The sequence below is a fragment of the Rhinatrema bivittatum genome, chromosome 11 (assembly GCF_901001135.1).
Source record: "Rhinatrema bivittatum chromosome 11, aRhiBiv1.1, whole genome shotgun sequence".
In the NCBI taxonomy this organism is placed as follows: Eukaryota; Metazoa; Chordata; class Amphibia; order Gymnophiona; family Rhinatrematidae; genus Rhinatrema; species Rhinatrema bivittatum.
In genome coordinates, this window is record NC_042625.1 from 92,767,468 (window position 1) to 92,787,313 (window position 19,846).

The window sequence follows — 19,846 nt, forward strand, 5'->3', positions numbered from 1 at the left end:
GCTATGGCTGTACCTGAGAGTTATCGCATTATGGCGGGTGTAAAGGCAGCATGAGTTAATTACGCCCTTTCTCAAGATATCCTGCACCCCCTAAATACCAGAACACTGTTGTGACGTGGACCCCGGCAGTGTGTGTGCCTCGTCCGCACGGAGGCGGTGTAAGCAAGAGAAGTGGCCGGAAGGGTAAGCTCCAGCGACGGCCCGGCCCAAGCCAAGGTAAGCACCTGCCCAGCGAGGAGCATCCCTGGGGATCTGCACATGGCGCAACATGCGAGAGGAGTCTGTGAGCTTTGCGGTCAGATTTTCGCTGTGTTCCCAGTAGGAGTCCGCTGCCCTGTGATATTACCCGTCGGATGTGAACGCCGGATGCTTGAGCGTGGTATCTCTTTCTCTTTCCAGGCAGTGTGGCTACAGCAAGGCCAGCCAGGATGGAGATGAGGAGCTGTACTTTCACTGTGAGTAAGATCTGGGCCCGGCACCATGGGTAACTTTGTGGCTCTCTGTCTGCGTCCCTTCCACCGACTGCTGCACTGCAATGTTCCTCCCTTGTTTGAGCAGCTTCAGAGAGTTGAATTGCTCTGATACCTCATTTGACATGTCAGTTTTACTTCTTTTATTTCATTATTTATAGCGGGTTTTGTTTTGTTTTTTTGTTTGCTTGTTTGTTTGTTTTTGCAGTGAGCATTAGCTCTGCGAAAGCAGCCTCTCTGGAGAGAAGGGGCTTGACAGCTTGATAACGCGAGGCGCCAGGCAATCCGGGGAAAGGGCCGCAGTGCCACCGGGGAAGGGTGGATGCTCCCAGCGATCTGCAGGGCTGCATGGATTATTCTGTCAGCCAGGAGGAGCGCGAGTGAGGCTCCGTCTTTTCACCAGGCACCTCCGCCGATTAGCAAGCCGTGCGCCCGGTTCACAGGCGGCGCTCCTCGGAGAAAATTCAGATGTCAAAACCGATGGCTTTATTTGCTTTCTGGCATGTGCTGCTTCACTGAAGCCCTCCCGAGGCAGCTCAGCCCTTTTGCTCTCCAAACAAGGCCGAGCTTGTTCCCCCTAGACCTCTGTTTGTTTCTTGGAGGTGGGGACGACTTTCAGGCTGCGCACCGAAGGGTGGCGTCTGCAGGTACATTTAACGCCTCTTTGCAGAGGGAAAGGCGTACCCTGGAAAATTTAGCTCGGAGGAAGGTGCGCAGACAGACCTGCACCTGCTATGGGCGCGGGGGACTTTTTTCTGGGGAAAATTGCGCCTGTTTTGAAACTTCAGAGTAGCATCGTGAGTGCTAATCCCTCCTGAGCCCCACCCCTGGGAAGGGGAAGGTCACAGATACCGTTCCCACGCTGGTTTCGTGGGCCTGATTGTTAAAAAGCCTTCACTGGAGTGAACCCGAGATGCACTTGGGTTAATGCCCTCTACTCGAGTGAGCGGGCTTTTGAAAATTGCTCACATTTCCGCGCGTTGCTCCTTTTGAAAACTACCCCCCCATGTGCGGGAGCGACTTTGGGAATCTCCTCCTAGGAAGTGTCCTACAGCCTCCGGGAAACGGCTCGCCAGGCTGGGACCCGCTATGGGATTTCTTCTTCCTAAACAAATAAGGATTTCACTCGTTTTGTGCTGGCAGCGATGCTGCACTTCCTCAACAGCAAATGAGCCACAATCTGACTTTGCCATCGCTACCAAGCCAAATGGGTTTGGGCTGCAGGCAGGCGTTACAGTAATTACATTTTCCGGCTGCCTGTATACAGCGCCTTGGCCAAAAGGGGGAAGAAAACGCATGTATTAAGTAGAGAAATAAAGTATTTTGCTTAAATGTATTGACTGAAGTCCCTGCCTGCAAAGATCCTCACTTCTGCATAAGTAGGAGCTGCCTGGGGGTGCTTCCTGGTTTGTTCGTGAGTCGGTCGCGGCTGTTCCCAGTCTCAAAGTATTTTATGCTCAGCTAATGCAGTCCGCTGATAAGATCAGTACAGAGGAAAGCAGAGCTAAGTCGAGAGGCTCTGAAATTGTGTGCGTTGAGCTGCTCACGAGGATGTGATTTCTGTGTCAGATGGATAAAAATAATGCACTGGAGAGAAGCAATTATTGCACTGCACAGGAAGTTCTAGGCTCCAGCAAGGACTTGGGAGTGGCACTGGGAAATAGGGTGGTGGTTACGTAGAAGAGCCCGCCAGGGGAATGCAGTGACCCGGGGCCCAGCACGGAGGGCGCTCAGCGGTGGGAGAGCTGTGATTGCCCCTTTGGACAAACCGGAGTAAATGGTGTATCAGAGCTATTGACAAGTTTACTGTAACATCTGCGTGTTAAGTTCTTTAATGTTGGTCCGCAAATAGTCCTTGGCACGGTGAGCACCTGAGGGGCAGGGGACCAAGAACAGCGGTTTCTATTGCTGGGAGCGGTTTTAGGAGCTTCTATTCAATAACGCTAAGCACATCCTTTGACCGATATACTTGCGATGCTCGTTATATTGTAAAGACTATTCTGATTCCCCTAATTTGTCAATTAATTCCTGACTCACAAGTAACCTCCATTTCCTGTTTTATATTCCCAAATTGTAAATATTTGTATTGTTATTTTGATCTTCCGGCCAAATGCGCCTTCTGTGGATTGTTTGATATTAATTATTTTATAGTTTTAATTTTTATCAGCTATGTTCCATTCTATAATTGTTTGGATTGTAAAGCTTGTTGCTAATTTAATGTTCATTGTAAACCGAGGTGATGTTTTCTAACGTGCCGCGGTATATAAAAAACCCTTAAATAAATAAATAAATAAATAAGGTAATTTTCAATAGGATTCACGGGCGTAAATGGGCTTCTGAAAATTGCTTTTTTTCCTGTGCCTAACTCCTGTGAAAATTCCTTCCATGGTGTCTGTGCATCGCTCAAGTTGGGCTGCGGGTGATTAGACACGAGGGCCGGTGTTTGCCTCACTGGGTTGAGTGTTTTTGATTGAACGACCGCAGAATAAAATGGATTTCAGCCGGAAGAATTTCTGCCAGACCTGGCACGCTGCTGCCTGTGTAATATTTTATGATTCGCGCAGAGGGCAGGTTGTGGGCGTGATCCTGCCACACCAAACTGAAAAATAATTAAAAAAAAAAAAAATAAAACCAAACAAACCCCTCGGCATCTCATGTGCAGCGCACTCAGAGGGGGCCAGCTCTAGTCCTAGAAATAACTGGGCCCCCTGTGGGCTGCGACGCCTCGTATTGGCCCAGCACGAGAGTCACCCAGCAGCGAACTGCATCTGTCCCATCTTCAGGTGCTGCTGCACAGCTTTCCCTGGGAATATATTTTCAATACCTTTTTATTTGGTCACCACAGAATGACAGAATGCCTAGGGTAGGCATTAAAAAAAAAAATCTTTAGGCTTGCCGCAGGTTGGTGCTTTTGTTGAGTTTTGTCCTTATCTGACACTGTCGTGCGGGTTCACGCTAAGCCTGGGCTTTAAATGTGTTAATTTCCTGCAGCCGGGTGAGTTTCTCATTTGTGTCCGTTTGGTTTCCCCCTTTCTCCTTCCTCGTTTGCTCCATGAAGCAAATCGGGCAGATCCACGCGAGCCTTACACTCCGTATCAGCCCTCACGTTCTGTCTGTTTTTTGATCTCCCATTTGGCTGCTTTTCTTTCTGACAAGGAAAGCCCTTGTTATGGTGCGAACAGAACTCTGGGGCACCTTGCAGCTGGCGAGAGCGTGGCACTTGCGTCCCGCCGACGTGAAAATTATAAAATGAAAGTGGCCCTCTTATCAGGATAAGAGGGCCTTGGCGGGAGAGGCGGAGGAGAAGGCACACCGCAGACCCCCTCCAACGTTTGACGATGGAGGATTTGAGTCCAGCCGTATCTGCTCACCTCCAAGCTGAAATAAGTGGCGGACGTGACACGCAATTCCTTCTTCCCGGAAACTAGCCAGGGCTCTGCATGAGCGCCTCCTGCCGTCTGAGTATTGGGACGGCATTTACGAGTTTCGACTCCCGACGGTCTCCTGCAAGAATGCAATGGTATTAAAGATGTTTCCTGGCTTCCAGTCTGTCCTTGAAACATGAATCCAGGCAAGGAGTCAGACAGTTTGCCTATTCTGGTGTCTGCTGACAGTTAAAAAGCTTTGTCTCATGGCAGCACCACGGGTGTGAGCCACTTTTGCATACAAATAAGGCACACACCTCAGGAAAGGTGCGAGAGGGCAGACACCTGTCATCGTAACACTGGATTTCTGGTAGGCCCCTCCGAGGTTGTCGCTCATCTCTGACAGCCTTCCCCAGTCCTCTGAGCCTAGGGTAAGAAACTTGCATGCAAGCCTCCTGTTGTACAGATGGGAGATGGTCTTCATCCTCTAATTAGTTCTGGGATTTGTCACAAGCTGTTTCGCTACCCAGCAGGAAAATGCACTGAATGCATGGGTGAGAACAGGTGCAGATGCTTTCAGCTGGCGATCGACACTTCTGTCATTCAGCCAGATTCCCTCCTTCTTGTTCTGTCCCTTATTTCTCTAAATATTTACCGAAGGCTTTGCCAGAGATGATCAGTTGGCCGACATCTTCGCCTCAGTCCTTGAATTGTGCGCGTAAGGTAGAGCTTTCTGCAACATGTTAAATTCATGCTACCTTTTGCCTGGGAGGGAAGACTCCTGCCAGCAACCGATGGAGGACATGGAGGAAATGGAAGTTTGATCATAACTGGAACCGAGGGGGCTCTTTGTGAAAGCTCTTCCTGTCAGCAGTCACAGACTGCGATGGGACTTGCTCACCTCCTGACTCGGGACACCGGACGCTTACGCTGTTTTCTATTTCTGCATCCTCAGAAAGCACAGCCAGGCTTTCTCGGCTACATCTGAAGGACCCGTTGTTCTGCTCAAGGTGGGACAAGGCCAGCGCAGAAATGGCAAAGCAGGCGGCTCTGGAGGTGCGCTAATGGTCTCCGTATCTCACCCTACAGTAAGCGGAGTTTACAGATGGTCCCCCTCCGGGGGGTCAGTGATAGAAGACAAGGGATGACTTTAGATTTCGTCCCTTGGATTTCATTAGATATTAAGGCAGGAACTGGAGTTATCCGTTCACCCTCCTGAGCTCAGTGTCTGCTGAAGGTGTAAGCCGTAATATGCTCAAAGTTGTAGGTGCTGCATCCATTTTGATTTCAGTTGGGCACGGACGTGCATGATGTGTGAATGTATATATTAAAGAGAGCCTCCATGAGCTTGGGTTGCAGTGATAGAACAATGGGGATTGAGGCTTTTTACCTCCCCTTCTCTCACTGTCATGCTCTTGTGTAACTCTTTGTAGAGAGAGAGAGAGATCCTTTCCTGACCTGAGGATGCTGCTCTCGCTAATGTGTTGGAGGGAAGGGCCTGTGGTCTTCCATAGTCCTTCATGTTATTCCCATAATTCATTGCAGTCTCAAGCTCATCCCCACCCCGACCATCACCACTACCACCAGGTTTTGACACACATTCTCGCTCTCTCTCTCTCTTATAGTTAAGATACCAACCAGGCGCACCTACATTGACCCAGACACTTGTGAAGACCCCATGCACGCCGTTCATCTCTTTGCCAAGGAACTGGACAATTCTAGCATCAAAATTGAGAGGATCATTGGAACAGGTATTACAGTAACTTCTTGCTGTAGACATTTTAAGCAGTGTGGCATCGAATAGGATGGGGCAAAAAGCAGAGGGGGCAGGAGGGGGAGAGGGCCTTGTCACCAGAGAGGCTTAGCAAGCAAATCCAAATTTTCCAAGAGACAGTAGAAGAATTCTGCAGCAGGTGAGCTCAGGGAACTGGAAGAAAGCATATACTCTTCTGATCTTTAAGTTATTTTCTATAATGCTTCTGAAAAATGAGAGAATATTTTTCATCTCCCACTTATTTACCCGGTAGCCTAGTAAGATAGCAAATGATGGCAGAAAAATAACAAGTGGGTCCATCCAGTTATTTCTCTTCACACTTCCAAGGATAGTGCGTATCCCAGCCACAGAGCACGACTCCCTTCCTATGTCCGACTGCAAGCCTCCTAGATCCCCTGCTAGCCTGCCAGGCAGAGCCAGTTACAAGGCAGCTGCATTTCTACTAGGACTTCCTAGTTATTACTGGGCCGTATATACTTTGTGAGGAATCTGGCATTTAGAAGAAGAATGTGAATTTCTATCAGTGAAACACAAGTGTGCCCTGTCGCACCGCGGGTCTCAGCGCAGTGGATCCCGAGCCAGCCACAGATATTCACATGATCGTTTTTGGAAGTTTTGTAGGGAGCTCCTCATTAAACGAATTATTTGAAGAGGGTTAGGACTAAGGAGTTGCTGTCCTCTCGGGATGCATCCTGCTATCTTCCAGCCAGGAAAGACCTAAATCGGGTGCAATGACATGCCAAACCGTACCCAAGAAATAATTCCCATTCGGTAATAAGATTTAAATGACCACAGCCCTTGAAAGCCTGCAGGCTGGTCGGCCAAGCTGAGTGCTCGACAGCTTCCCAAGGTTTGCAGCCGATGGGAGATGATTTGTCACCTCCCGTCCAAGATATCCCTCTCGCAGCCGTTCTGCTCGTCAGACGGGGATGGTGCTAGGAAGGAATGGCAGTGCTTGCTCCAGCAGAATCGACCCTATGAAATAGCCCTGTAATAGAGCAGAATTAAGCATTATGTGCTGGTGCTGTGAAGAAAGCATCCAGCATTATTCCTCACCCTCCAAGCTTCACAGTCACGGGAAGACACTCCAGCCTCTTGGCGAATGCTGAAAGACACTTTTTAAAATTCCATTCAGTGTGTTTGCAGCCTGTAGCGTTACAAAGTGCCACTTAGACCTGAAAGGAGTCAGGGTTTTTTTTTTTGTTTTTTTTTTTATTATCATCGTTGACTGAGCTGCATTAATAGGAAAGTAAAAGCAGCTCAAACCAAGGACCAGAAAGTGTGACAAACTGACAGCCAGAATGACAGCGGACGCAGAGTGTCTGGAAACCCCGCAACGTCTGCAGGGCTGTGCGGATCCCGATCGTCTGCTGCGCGTGTTCAGCAGAAGCGGGAAACGCACAGGATATTCCCAGGCGCAAATCTCCTCGGGTCCCCTTCAGGTTTCCCCCCGGATCTGCTGCAGATGTGGCCTTCCCCTGGCATGAGGTTTGGGGATCCCTGGATTTGTTTCCCCCGGCACGCCTCCTGTAAAGAGGGTCGCTCAGCTTCATGGCCCTTGGAGTCACGGAATAGTAGAAGGGACACCATGCTAAAGTTTTAGCCTGGGTTTAATAACACGGCTTTTGGAACTTGTCAGGTCTTGTTCTCCGGGCAGAGATCAACTCGGCCCAACCATTTCCTTGGCTTTCCTTTTGGTGAATGCTGCTTTTGTGCCCAGCTGAAGCGGCCAGCTGTGGTTTCAGTGTGGGTGGCAGAGGGGGGGTCATTTGGTCAGTCCGAAGCCCTGGGTGCTGTGGCTTGGGGTTGTGACACCCAGTACGGTTTCAAGGCTTGGACTGCAAACACCTTGGAAAGGCCGATTGATCATTGCAGACCTCTTGTTGAGAAAACAGAAGACGAGTTGATGCATTTGCATTTCATTTTACCAACGCTGTGGTGGTGGTTTATTTTTTTTTTAATAGACAGATCTTCTCATGATAGGAAAAAATATAATTAAATTTGCAGAGAGGTAACCTACTTAGAAGATATTGATTTAATTAAAACACACCTGCCTTTTTGCAAGGAGGGTTGGTGTTTGCAATAATTGTAATGATTTGTCATGTTTATTTATTCCAAATATTGCAAATTAATGGATGCTGGTGTTCTATCCGTTGGCACAGCTCATTAATTTCCAGACTGGGAATTTCTTTCATTGCCACTTCAGCTTCACTTCCTGTTTAGAAAACGAAGGTGATGCGAAAACCTTTCTTGTTTCTTTTAGATTCGGCGTCTTCCTCTTTTCCTCTCTCTGGAGCTGGCCACAGCCGTCCCTGCCTTACCCTTTCTGGTTTGCGTTCATGACCCCAGAAGCAGGAGTTGTGCTGCCCGATCCTCACCTTGTGGAGCTGCTGGGGCGAGCGCCTCGTTTTAGGGCCGAGAGGATCCGGGGGGGCCCAGCCCAGGCTTGCAAACCCCCTTTTAAAGAAGAGAAGAGTCTGGCTTTTTTTGGGGGGGGGAGGGGCCAGCAGTTTCCCCCCCTTCCTTTGTACTTTCAGCTCAGTCAGAACCAGGGCTGAGATCCAGACCCGTGAGCCTCCGCTCACAAGTAACCTGACACCTTTTATATCCCCCTTCCCATCTGAGCCCCCCTTCCCATCTGAGCCCCTTCCCATCTGAGCCCAGCCATGGTGCCCTCCAAAACCGGGCTAGTGTGGAGCCTATGTCTGGCCACTTGGTGCCACCATTGTACGATGGCTCAGACTCCCACTCCCCGCCCCCCTTCATTGCCTCTGCTGCATTTCCAGCCCTTTCTGGGTCAGGGAATCAAACCACATCTCCTGCATGGCCCTGGCCACTGGTCCAACCCCCCCCCCCCCCCCAGCATTTATTTTATTTTATTTTTAGTGCAAGATTGGCTCCACCATGCGTGCACATTTAACTCCCAAAACAATTGCAGTCATCGTGAGAACTGGCCCCTGCCCCTCATTGAGCTAACGAACATCCACGGACGCGGTGTGGTGACGCCGCGCAGCACAAATGAATTATTTCTGCATCGCTGCGTTTAGGGGTGGATCCAGCCCTCCCTTGCGCTACGGCAGACCGAGGTAGGAGAGGGAAACCTGTAGCCCGATCGTGGCCCAGGCCCACGCACCGGTGAGCAGCGAAGTCTGCAGGGGGGTGTGAGACCTGGGTCCCGTGGCTCGAAAGCGTCGTCGTACGAGGCAGCCGACCACGTCGCCTGGGCGCATCCCCTTCATCCTGTTTGTGACGGACGCTGGAAAGGGAAGAGGGAACAGGAAGCCTGTTTGCCTGCTGGAGTCGCTCCTCCAGATAAGAGGAACGCCTTGCAGTCCTGCTCTCTTACGGAGTTTGCTTGCATTAAGTCCTTTTGCGCTGGCCGGTATCTTGCGCAGGCTGTAATGCTGCAGTGCTGTTTATTTGCCCCAGGCAGGAAGTATAAAATCTGATGATTCTCACATGAGCAGAAGATTCTTCCTTGTGGGCGATCTGCTGACGCAAAAAACCAACAACCTGTGGCTCCTTGTATTCACAGGAATGTTAACTCACTTAATGATTTATTGATTTTCATCAGGTTTACAGCCTAAAACTTTAAAGCAAATTAAAACCCTGTCGCTCAAGCCCAGATCCTTTATCTCTAGTGTAAGTCAAAACTCTGCTGTCTTTCCTGTTTTGCTGGCTCTAGACAGCGATAAGTTGCTTTAAGAGAATACAAGGAGTGCCATGATGCTGGGTCAGAGCAAGGTCCGTCCAGCCCAGCGTCCTGTCTCTGACAGTGTCCACAGGTCCCTGGCAGATCCGATTCCTCTTACTCCCTCCCAGGAATAGAAGTGGCTTTCTTTAGTCTCCCTGGCTAACAGTGGTGTTAGACGTTTCCTCCAGGAGCTTGTCCAAACCAATTTTAAACCCCCGCTGTGCTCGTCGCCTTGATCACGTCCTCTGGCAACAGACTCCACAGCTTGATGAAAGGGCCTGAAGTCCGACCAAAGGGAGATGCTGAGGTTTCTGTGTGGCCAGTCTGCACCAGCATCTTGGCGGATATTTTCTTTGTATTACAGCTGCTTGGGCATTGAGGTGACCCACTTTCTGTTCACTGCCTCAGTCCACAGGCGACTCGGTGACCCTCTTGGCCACATTGGGATTGCCCATTAATGTTTGACCCAGGCATGTTTGGAGGACCCTGTATCTGTGGTCTCTAGGTCATTTCCTCTAGCGTGAAGTGTGAGATGGGCTAACTGGAGGGCTTTCTTTCTGGTGTGGGAATGAGGGATCCTATAGGACTCATCATCCCAGTGCTTATGGCTTTTGCCCCAGCACACACAACTCACTTGGGACAGCATCTTGCGTTCTTCTATAGGCTCCTCACATCTTCACAGTGGCTTTACAAGTCCGATGAGACGTCCCAGGAGTCTGTCAAAGCTGCAGGTTTTCATAGCTGTATTCGTTTATTTTTTTAGAGTAATTTAGGAATCCTTTGCGATGATGGATTAATTTACTATTGCAAATGGAATGGGACTTTTGCCTATTTGTAGGTTACAATGCAAATTATTTAAAGTTCTGTGCAAGTATGTAGGGCAGAATTCTGTAACTCTGCATTAAAGTGGAGCTGAAGGAAAATTGTTTGATATTATAGACAGCCTTGGCTTCTGATCATGATAAAATGCATCGCGCCTATTGTGAGCGTTCACTTTTATTGCATTAATGATCCTGCACCACAATGAATTTTGGTGGATCATAAAGACATCCCACAGTTCCCTCCCCCCACCCCCAAGTTGATCTCACTCCTAAGAGCCTTTCAAACCATGGCAGCGTGCTGCTTAAGTTTCAGAAGAGTGTAAAAGATGAAAGTCTTGTGATAGCAGACAAGTCATAGACAGACAGACAGGCACTCACAATAAATTGTCCATCCAATTAACTTGTTTCCTGTCAGGACCCTCAGCTCTCCCTTCCTTTTCCTGTTGAGAGGGGTGGGCTCAGCACAAAATGTTCATACTCAGCACTCTTTGATTTGGGGCTAATTAGGGAAATAAACCTAAGGCAGCTAATTGAGGCTGTTAATTTAAATATTGTACATGAAGCTGTAGAATATGTAGCTCTTTGTGTCCAGCTTCGTCAGTGAGAGAGCTCATTTGCAGCCAGCAAGGTTTTATTTATTTATTTGTTTCCTCCTCATGGCTTGGGGTCGCTGTTAGCCCCGGCTCTCAGCTCTGCACATTTGCTAGCCAAAGCTACGGAATTGCTGGAGAGGCCCAGAACTAACACAGGGGCAGGTACAACTCCCAAGGCACCCTGTTGGGTTGCTCGTGCATTCTTGAGCTGAGACCCCTTTCTCCCACTCACCACCATGCTGTCTGCTTCACAGGGGAGTTCGGCGAGGTTTGCAAAGGCTGCCTGAAGCTCCCCAGCAAGAGAGAGCTGCCGGTCGCAATCCAGACTCTGCGATCCGGCTGCTCCGACAAGCAGAAGTGCATCTTTCTGGCAGAGGCGAGCATCATGGGTCAGTTTGATCACCCCAACATTATCCGCCTGGAAGGAGTCATCACAAGGGGTAGGTAGCACTGGGCAAAAGACCTCTGACCTCACCCCTACCAGAACAGCCATGGCCAGTCATCGGGTACCTCTCAGAGATTCTGGGCTTCGGGTGAGCTGCTGCATGCGAGCTCTGTGGCCCAGGGCAGAACGTCAACAGATGTCAGGAACGGTTGGAGGGTAACTTTCTGCGGCCCCATACATGTGCATGTATGGAAATCTGCTACAGAATTTGATGGTCTGCGAGGATCAGGCAGGTGCAGATTATAAAATAGAAGCATGTCCGTCTCCTAGCAGGCACGCATGTGTTTCCTAGTGCACGAAAATGTGCACGTTCCCTACCTATTTTAAAGCATAGATGCATATGTTTTACACTCAAAGAAACAGTGGCTTGTGTAAAACCCTGTTCATGCCAGAAGGCAGAACATTTTAAAGCCCCACCAGTTTACCCAGTCCTCTTCCAGGTTATTGAGACCCTCCCCCCAGTTCACCCAGACCTCCCACCCAACCAATAGTAGGCGAGACAAGTCTGATATCAATTTTCCAAGGTAATGAACAGGTGTACATTTATGCAAATAAGTTGAGAAATGTAGGGGTGTAAAATAGCAGTTTGCACGTGGACCTCTTGCCCCCACCCAAAATACTGCTAGACCTCCCCTCTTCTCTTGCGCAAATGAACACGCAAGATTGAAATTACGTGTGTACCTTTGATGTTTATAAAATAGTGTACTCAGGGTACCAGCTACTTACATGTGTAAATGTTTTGAAAATTCACCCCTTACTGTATAATCAGGACACTAAGGGCGTTCTTCACCAGCCGTAGTACTGAGGCTTTGTGAGAGTCCTTGGGGTTTAAGATAAATATTGCTGTCAGGAACCAAGTAGCCTCTCTCTTCAGTTAAACTCCAACTATTAACCCTCCGTTAAAACTTTTAAACTTAGTCCTGGCTGTCATCAGACTCTTATTTATCTTATAAACTGCAAGCTCCAAAGAGCAGGCTCGCTCTCTAATGTGTATTTGTTCAACGTTGTGTGTACCTTGTGGAAATGCTTAATAGCAGCACTGACGCACAGCCCTCCTGGCAGAAAGCAATGAGTAATGCATTGTTACAAACAGAAGAAACCACAAATTAATTCAGTGCCTTGCTGATAATCTATAACGGTTTGGCTATAGCAGAGGGTAACTGTAAGTGACACCTCTGGCACAAGCTTACCTTCCTGGTGGATTTCTTTAAACATAGGTGCACGAAGCCTTTCGTGCTCACGGCGCTGTGGAAGGTAATTTCCTTGGTCATAAGGACAAGATGCCCGAGGCAAAACAGTGCGCTCAGCCGAGTGCACTGTCTAGCCTGCGGTTGAACCCCAAAAAGTTGTACAGAAAAGCAAAAAATACTGCTTTTCTGTGCTTCCTCCGACTTAATATCACGGCGCTATTAAGTCGGAGGAAGTTTAAAAGATCAAAAAAAAAAAATTAAACAAACAAAAAAAAGTGCCGGTGGTCGGGTTAGGGAAGCAGACGCTCAGTTAACCAGTGTCCGTTTTCCGAACCCGTGGCTGTGCACCGATTAGGAAGACGGACACCGATAAATTCATCGTCTGTTTTCTTAACCTGTGGACAGCCAACCTCTCTTGGGGGCCTGCAATCGACCCTAGCGCCTCCTTGGCAGCGTGACCCCCTAATTTAAACATTGCATGGCGCCCCTAGGAGAGGTCCCTGGGCGTGCGTCAGGAAAGCGGGCACTGGGCATTCGGCTCCCACTTTTGGTGCATTTTTAGGTTTGAGCACAGGGAAGCTTCAGGGTTCAGAGAGCAGACAGAGCAACCCTGGGGGCATTTGGCCATGCAACTCTGTGCTCTAACCACTGCACCCCGCTTACTGCCTCCTGTCCCTGCCCCAGCCTATTAATCTTCTGCCCAGGGCTGATCATAAAGCTGATAAGGAGCCCGGGGACGAGTGGGCCCAGTTGCATTTGTTTGCAAGCTTTTTTGTCCATTGTGTGCGCTGGAAACCTTGGCCTGTGGTGGGACGCTGAAGATCACAGAAGCACCCTCCCCTCTGCCCCGACCGTGCCCGCAGCCAGTCGCTCTCAGGGGCGGAGGCAGTAACGTGCGCCCTGCCTAGCGTTTGGGTTTGCATACCGTTGGATGCGCTAGACTTGCGCCCGGCGCAGTGAGGAGATTAGCATGTCCAAAACGCGCGCCCTAACAAATGTGAACCCAATGGCGCCCGTCAGATGTAAACTGCACGTAGATGAGGGGCATTAGCTATTACCCCCCATCCCCTATGCAGGAAAGTGCAGGGCACCCAAACCACACTTTTTAGCGCAGAAAATGTAACTGCAGCCTCGGAGGTGAAATAAAGTCAACGCACAGTCAAGGGCTCACGAGAAAAATAAAAAAAATAGGGCTCTCTGTGTTGCGATAAGTGTGTCCTCCTCCTCGGTATCGTTGTGACTGCTTGCGGTGGAGAAAAATAAATGTATACGTTGACTTGATTTAAAAAACCCACTTTTCTTATGGCCTCACAATTTAGACGTCCGTAGCAAGGGGCGCCTAATAATTCGCCGAGGTCGCCGAAGTGAATTATAGCAAAAAAAAAAAAAAAAAAGGAAGCGGGATGGAAGCGGATGCTGGCACGGGACGCCGGATGCGATAAACTACTGAGCGCTAGGGACTCGCAATTCTCCCATTAGCGCGCGCCCTTTTCGATGCCGCCTCGGGCGCCCCGGGGGGATGCGGCTGCGCGCACGTCAAGGCGCCGGGCGCCCGATACCGGCGCCCGTTTTCGGCGCCCGCTTTGCTGCGTCGTCCCCCCCCCCCCCAGAACGAAACGCCCCGCAGAGCCGCGCAGACTGATCCGGATTCCTGCGGTGACAGCGGCCTCTCATTTACATGGTAATTCAGCTTTTATGGGAACAAATTATGCAGAATGGCTCTCGTTTTCTTAATTACCCATCTCGGAATTTGTCGTTACTGCGAGTGAGGCTTGGAAAGCTTGTTACCTTTGACCTTGTCTGGGTGACTGCTTTCATTTCAGCCGTAGAGAGAATACGATTAGCTGGGCTCGGTAAATGGGTCCGCGGCGGCGGCAGGCAGCGGCGCGGGATCTGTCACGCCGTCTTCAGCGCGGGGGGACGGGGGCTTAGCTAGCCTTCTTTGTTTCTGGCATAACCTCTGCGCTGCAGCTGTTGACAATGTAATTAGGGCAATTTTAACACTGATGTGGATGTAAAAAAGAGAGAAAAAAACAGGTGGAAGAGGATAAACATTCGCGACCGGTCCAGTACGTTATTAGTTGTTTTTTTTTTCACTAAGGCATCTGGCTGCTTCTGTAGCGCACGTATCTGGCATCTGCACAAGTTAATGACAGCCTTTAGCAATTTCGGCTGCGTATTGTAGGCAATGGAAGGGTTGACAGCTGTGGATGCTCATTGGTGCTGTGTACATGAGGAGGATGTGCGGCCCAGGAATGTTTCCATCTCTTGGCTTTGATCGCTGTCATTTAGAAAGGATTTTTGGCCACAGAGTCTGTAGCAGCCCGAGATAACCCTGTGAGATATCATTTGTTTGGTGGATTCCCTGCAGTACTCTGATAACTCTGACAAGGGGCTGATTTACCCGAGGCGTGCAGACTGCATCGATAACACTGACAAGGCACTGATTTACCCAAGGCGTGCATACTGCACCGATAACACTGATGACACTGATTTACCCGAGGCGTGCATACTGCACCGATAACACTGACCACACACTGATTTACCCGAGGCGTGCATACTGCACTGATATCACTGACAAGGCACTGATTTACCCGAGGCGTGCATACTGCACCGATAACACTGACAAGGGGTAATTTACCTGAGGGGTGCAGACTGCACTAACACTGACAAGGCACTGATTTACCAGAGGCGTGCATACTGCACCGATATCACTGACAAGGCACTGATTTACCCGAGGGGTGCATACTGCACCGATAACACTGACCACACACTGATTTACCCGAGGGGTGCATACTGCACCGATATCACTGACAAGGCACTGATTTACCTGAGGGGTGCATACTGCACCGATAACACTGACAAGGCACTGATTTACCTGAGGGGTGCAGACTGCACTAACACTGACAAGGCACTGATTTACCCGAGGCGTGCATACTGCACCGATATCACTGACAAGGCACTGATTTACCCGAGGGGTGCATACTGCACCGATAACACTGACCACACACTGATTTACCCGAGGGGTGCATACTGCACCGATATCACTGACAAGGCACTGATTTACCTGAGGGGTGCATACTGCACCGATAACACTGACAAGGCACTGATTTACCCGAGGCGTGCATACTGCACCAATAACACTGACAAGGCACTGATTTACCCGAGGCGTGCATACTGCACCAATATCACTGACAAGGCACTGATTTACCCGAGGCGTGCATACTGCACCGATATCACTGACAAGGCACTGATTTACCCGAGGCGTGCATACTGCACCAATATCACTGACAAGGCACTGATTTACCCGAGGCGTGCATACTGCACCGATATCACTGACAAGGCACTGATTTACCCGAGGCGTGCATACTGCACCGATATCACTGACAAAGGGTAATTTACCTGAGGGGTGCATACTGCACTAACACTGACAAGGCACTGATTTACCTGAGGCATGCATACTGCACTGATAACACTGACAAGGCACTGATTTACCTGAGGCGTGCATACTGCACTGATAACACTGACAAGGCACTGATTTACCTGAGGGGTGCATACTGCACTGATAACACTGACAAGGCACTGATTTACCCGAGGGGCGCACACTGCACTGATAACCCTTCAGTAACTGAGAAGTTGTTTCTCCCAGTACCATGCAAGGAGGTGGGGGTTGGGCACCTCATAGAGAGGCAGCCCTGGCAGTGCCCCCCAGTGAATCTCAAGTACTGCTCGCACCCCCTCTCTGGTCCGCTCATGCCGTTGCTGTGGTACCATTTAAATGACCCCTTCCAGCTGTGACAGTCATCCAGTTACAAGGACACATTGCTTGCTTTAGGGGGGGGGAGGAGCACAGCCGGCTCTAGATCTGGGTCAGCTCATCCTTATTCAGAGGACAGCAAGTGCCTTTGGAACAAAAAAAAAGTGTCTGCACCAACAGTGTACATGGCACTGTACATGACTGCGTGTTGTTCTCCGAGGAGCATTGCCTTGGATGTGGGTTAATGGGCAGGAGGTAAGAATCTCACCCTGGACCTCCGTCCTGCTTCCCTCCAGGTAACACCACCATGACCGTGACAGAATACGTGGGGAACGGGGCGCTGGACTCTTTCCTCCGGGTAAGTGCTCTTTTCTTTCACGTATCGTGTGCGTTTCCTACCACCACCACCACCTTTTCCCGCAGCGAGCTCCAGCTCCGCCATGTTCCTTCTCCCACGTTCAGGTGACCGCACCTTTCACCTGGTTTTGGAAGGTGGGGGGGGTTGCAGTCTCTCAGTTAAAACTCCACCAGCCCCTCCATGAGGCACTTTTTAAACCCCCCTCCCCCAGGACAGTGCTCAGAAATGACATTTTTGTTACTCTGAAATGAATAATTCAAAATTGGCAAAAACAAGAAGCTGCCGGAATGTGTGTGGAAGAGGAGCTGAATGGACTTTCTTCCCAACCTCTCTGTCATGGGGGTTATTTCCTTGCAGCTCTGCAGCTCGGCCTCTGGAGACAAAGTTGTCACCTGAGGTTAATCTTTTTTTGACTCACGGTCAAGCTCCGTCACGGTCTGTCGGTGGCTTTTGAGGTGGCTTTGGAAACCCGGGCCCGGAGCAACAAATTACAGGTCGTCCCGGGGGGCAGCATGGCCTGAAGACCTGGTGCGCGTTGCTTATCCTCCCTCTGCTTTCTCTGTTCTGCTTGCTGTCCAAAACCCGACTATGCCAAGGTTTCTGTGCTCCTGCTCGGGGTCTGAGGCTTGAACACGCTGCTTGATAACCCTTAAGGTTTACTGGAGATTTATTTCTCTTAGAACAGAACGAGAGGTGCTCTTTTGTTTAAACTTCAACTTTGTGTTTGATGTCCAAGAGCAGGCGTTGCATGCGAGCTTGGCTGGGCACAGGGAGCTTCTACCAGCACCTGACGTTAGCACCCAGAGCATGCAGATCTCTTAAAATGGGTTTAGGGCAGAGAGAGAGCAATTCATTGCTCAGTCTTGTCTGATCTTGGCATTACCAAGTCTCCACTTTCCGATAGATTTATGCGGTCTTTGGGGGGGGGGACGACAGGTTTCACTCTCTAAACTGTCAGTTTCCTATCCTTCCAGAAACACGAGGGTCAGTTCACGGCTGCCCAGCTGACTGGAATGCTGTATGGGATTGCCTCAGGAATGAAGCATCTGACAGAGATGGGCTACGTGCACAAAGGCCTGGCAGCCCACAAAGTCCTGGTAAACAGCAACCTGACCTGCAAAATATCTGGCTTTAGGCAGCTGCAAGATGACAAGATTGAGGCTGTCTTCACCACAATGGTAAGCTGCTGCTGCAAACTTCACCAGGAAGCTGCAGAGCAAAAAGAAAAAAAAGTTTCTGTTTCTTGGCTCTGAAGTGGGATAGGATTTCTGCAGGACTTTAAATCTGACTTCAGGAGCAGCCTCTAACCTGCCAATCACAGCCTGTATAGCAGCACTGGGAACCATTTATCTAGTCTCATCCTTTTCTTTCTACTCCTTTCAGTGATTTTGGTATTAAAGTGTAGGAACAGAACTGGGGTGGTGCTGGGGAGCCCCTTGTTAGGCAGGGTTGAATGGTAGGGTGCCTGGCCAATACAAAAGCCCTGTACAAGTAGCTGTGGATAGAGGTGAAGCGGTAGATCTGGGATGCAGGCATCCATTAGCCACCTATCGATTAAAGGCCAGGAACTGGAAAGTGTCAAGAAAGAGATCGAGGAGGAGTCATCTCAAATGACCTCAAGGTGGCCACTCAATGTTCTAGAGCAACTGGGCAAGCTTCAGATATGCTCAAAGGCCTAAGCAGAGAAGAAAGGGGGTTATTTTGCCCTGGCGTCACTAATGAGACCCCAGCTCGAGTCCTGGAGCTCGTACCTCCGGAAAGACACAAAGAAGGATGGAGACGGTTGAGAAGAGGCTGACTAAAATGATACAAACCCAACAGAGAGAGGCGTGAGACACTCAAAACAGAAGAAAGAAGGAGTGGGGGAGGGGATATGACAGAAAAAAGGATCTTCAAGGCCAAGGGATCATGATATAAGGTCAGATGTGCTGATTGTGTGGCAGAGGTTGTGGCACCAAAACTGTGGCAGAATTTAAACGTGCTTGGGATAGACACACGCTGCAATGATAGGTGCAGACGGGAAGAGGAACAGGGAAAAGAAATGGAGGAGGGGTTTTTAGGGTTCACCAGATGAGCAGGGAGAGGTGCTACAGCCGCATCGGGCTAGGCCCTGCAATCCTAACAGCAGGGGCAGGCCTTCAGGAGGTTGCCGTGATTACAAGCCTAACAGCACTGGGATGACCCGCACGGTGGCTGTGAGGATGGTGGTAAAGCATGGAAGGAGGGGCCTGGGTGTCAGGTTGAGTATTGGTCTTATAAGATTCAAAGAAAAAGATGACAATGCCTGAAATAGCCTGGCGAGATGGGTATCACGGTAGTAGAAGCAGGACTGAGAGGGGGAGTAAAAGAAGGGGCGAGGTGAGTTGGAAGTTTTATACGGGCATCTACTCAAAGTGATGGGAGAACCAAAGAGGGGGGTATCTAGAGTAGGCAGACTGACCGGGCCAGCTGGTCTTTGTCTGCCGTCATCTACAGTGTTGCTAGATCTTCCAAAGTTGGCCAGAAGAGGGAGGGCAAAACCAAATCGGATATATCTCACCTAAGAGTCATTACTTCCCCTGTAAATAATCCACAGTTTAGAAAGAGCCAGAAGAGTTTTAATGTATCATAAACCAATAATTGTGCTTTGCAGTAAGAATGTTCCTGGTTCTTTGGGTTCGCAGGTCAGCTTTCCATTCCTTCACCCTTAGGACCGTGAATACTCTTTATCTGTAGCAGGGGCCAAGAAATAACAGAACCCTTAAATGTTTTTTTGGTGCTAATAAAACATGACATTATAATAAAAATGTTTTCTTTTTTTATTCCATTGTAGAAACGTTCACGTTTTATTGCCTGATTCATGCATCTTGAGTTATTCAAATATAATATAATTCTGTCCCATCGTTATGCAGGCACTGAAACGAATGCAGATTCACCCCAAACTCCATTACATTGCCATAGAAACGGACATGTAGGTGCTAGACTGTCTAACTCGCATATCGTACTGTTATGTAAAGCACCAAGTTTTCCTTCAGTGTGATGCATTTGCACTGGCTTGAATTGATTTTAATCTAGAATAATATACATTTCAAATGCAATGAAATATTCTGTGCATAATCCAATGCTGCAGATGTCTTGGTTGCCCTCCCCAAGCAGCCTGACAGGTTTAACTTCCTTGGAACTCAATACACTGCAGCCGTGACATACAAGCTGAAGGAATGAGTTTATGTTGGGTTACAACAGTGTATGATGATGATTAGGCCATGGGATTTTTTTTTTCTTTGTGTGTGTGTTTGTATCTGCTATAGTGGGGAAAAAGTTACATTTTTATTTTGAAAATGATGCAGGTTTAGAAAAATTGTAACAAGTAGTGTTGGAATTATATAACTGAAGCTGATAT

At 49.2% G+C, this 19,846-nt stretch overlaps 1 protein-coding gene across 1 annotated transcript in view; it reads left to right on the forward strand.

Annotated features, from left to right (window-relative positions):
* The window catches only part of EPHA10 (EPH receptor A10), a 164,847-nt gene that overhangs the window by 130,057 nt on the left and 14,944 nt on the right, over nt 1–19,846 (forward strand). The window contains exons 9-13 of the mRNA XM_029570904.1: nt 400–455; nt 5,461–5,586; nt 10,972–11,157; nt 16,406–16,467; nt 17,442–17,645. Coding sequence (XP_029426764.1) covers nt 400–455; nt 5,461–5,586; nt 10,972–11,157; nt 16,406–16,467; nt 17,442–17,645 — 634 coding nt within the window. The remainder of the gene's footprint in view (nt 1–399; nt 456–5,460; nt 5,587–10,971; nt 11,158–16,405; nt 16,468–17,441; nt 17,646–19,846) is intronic.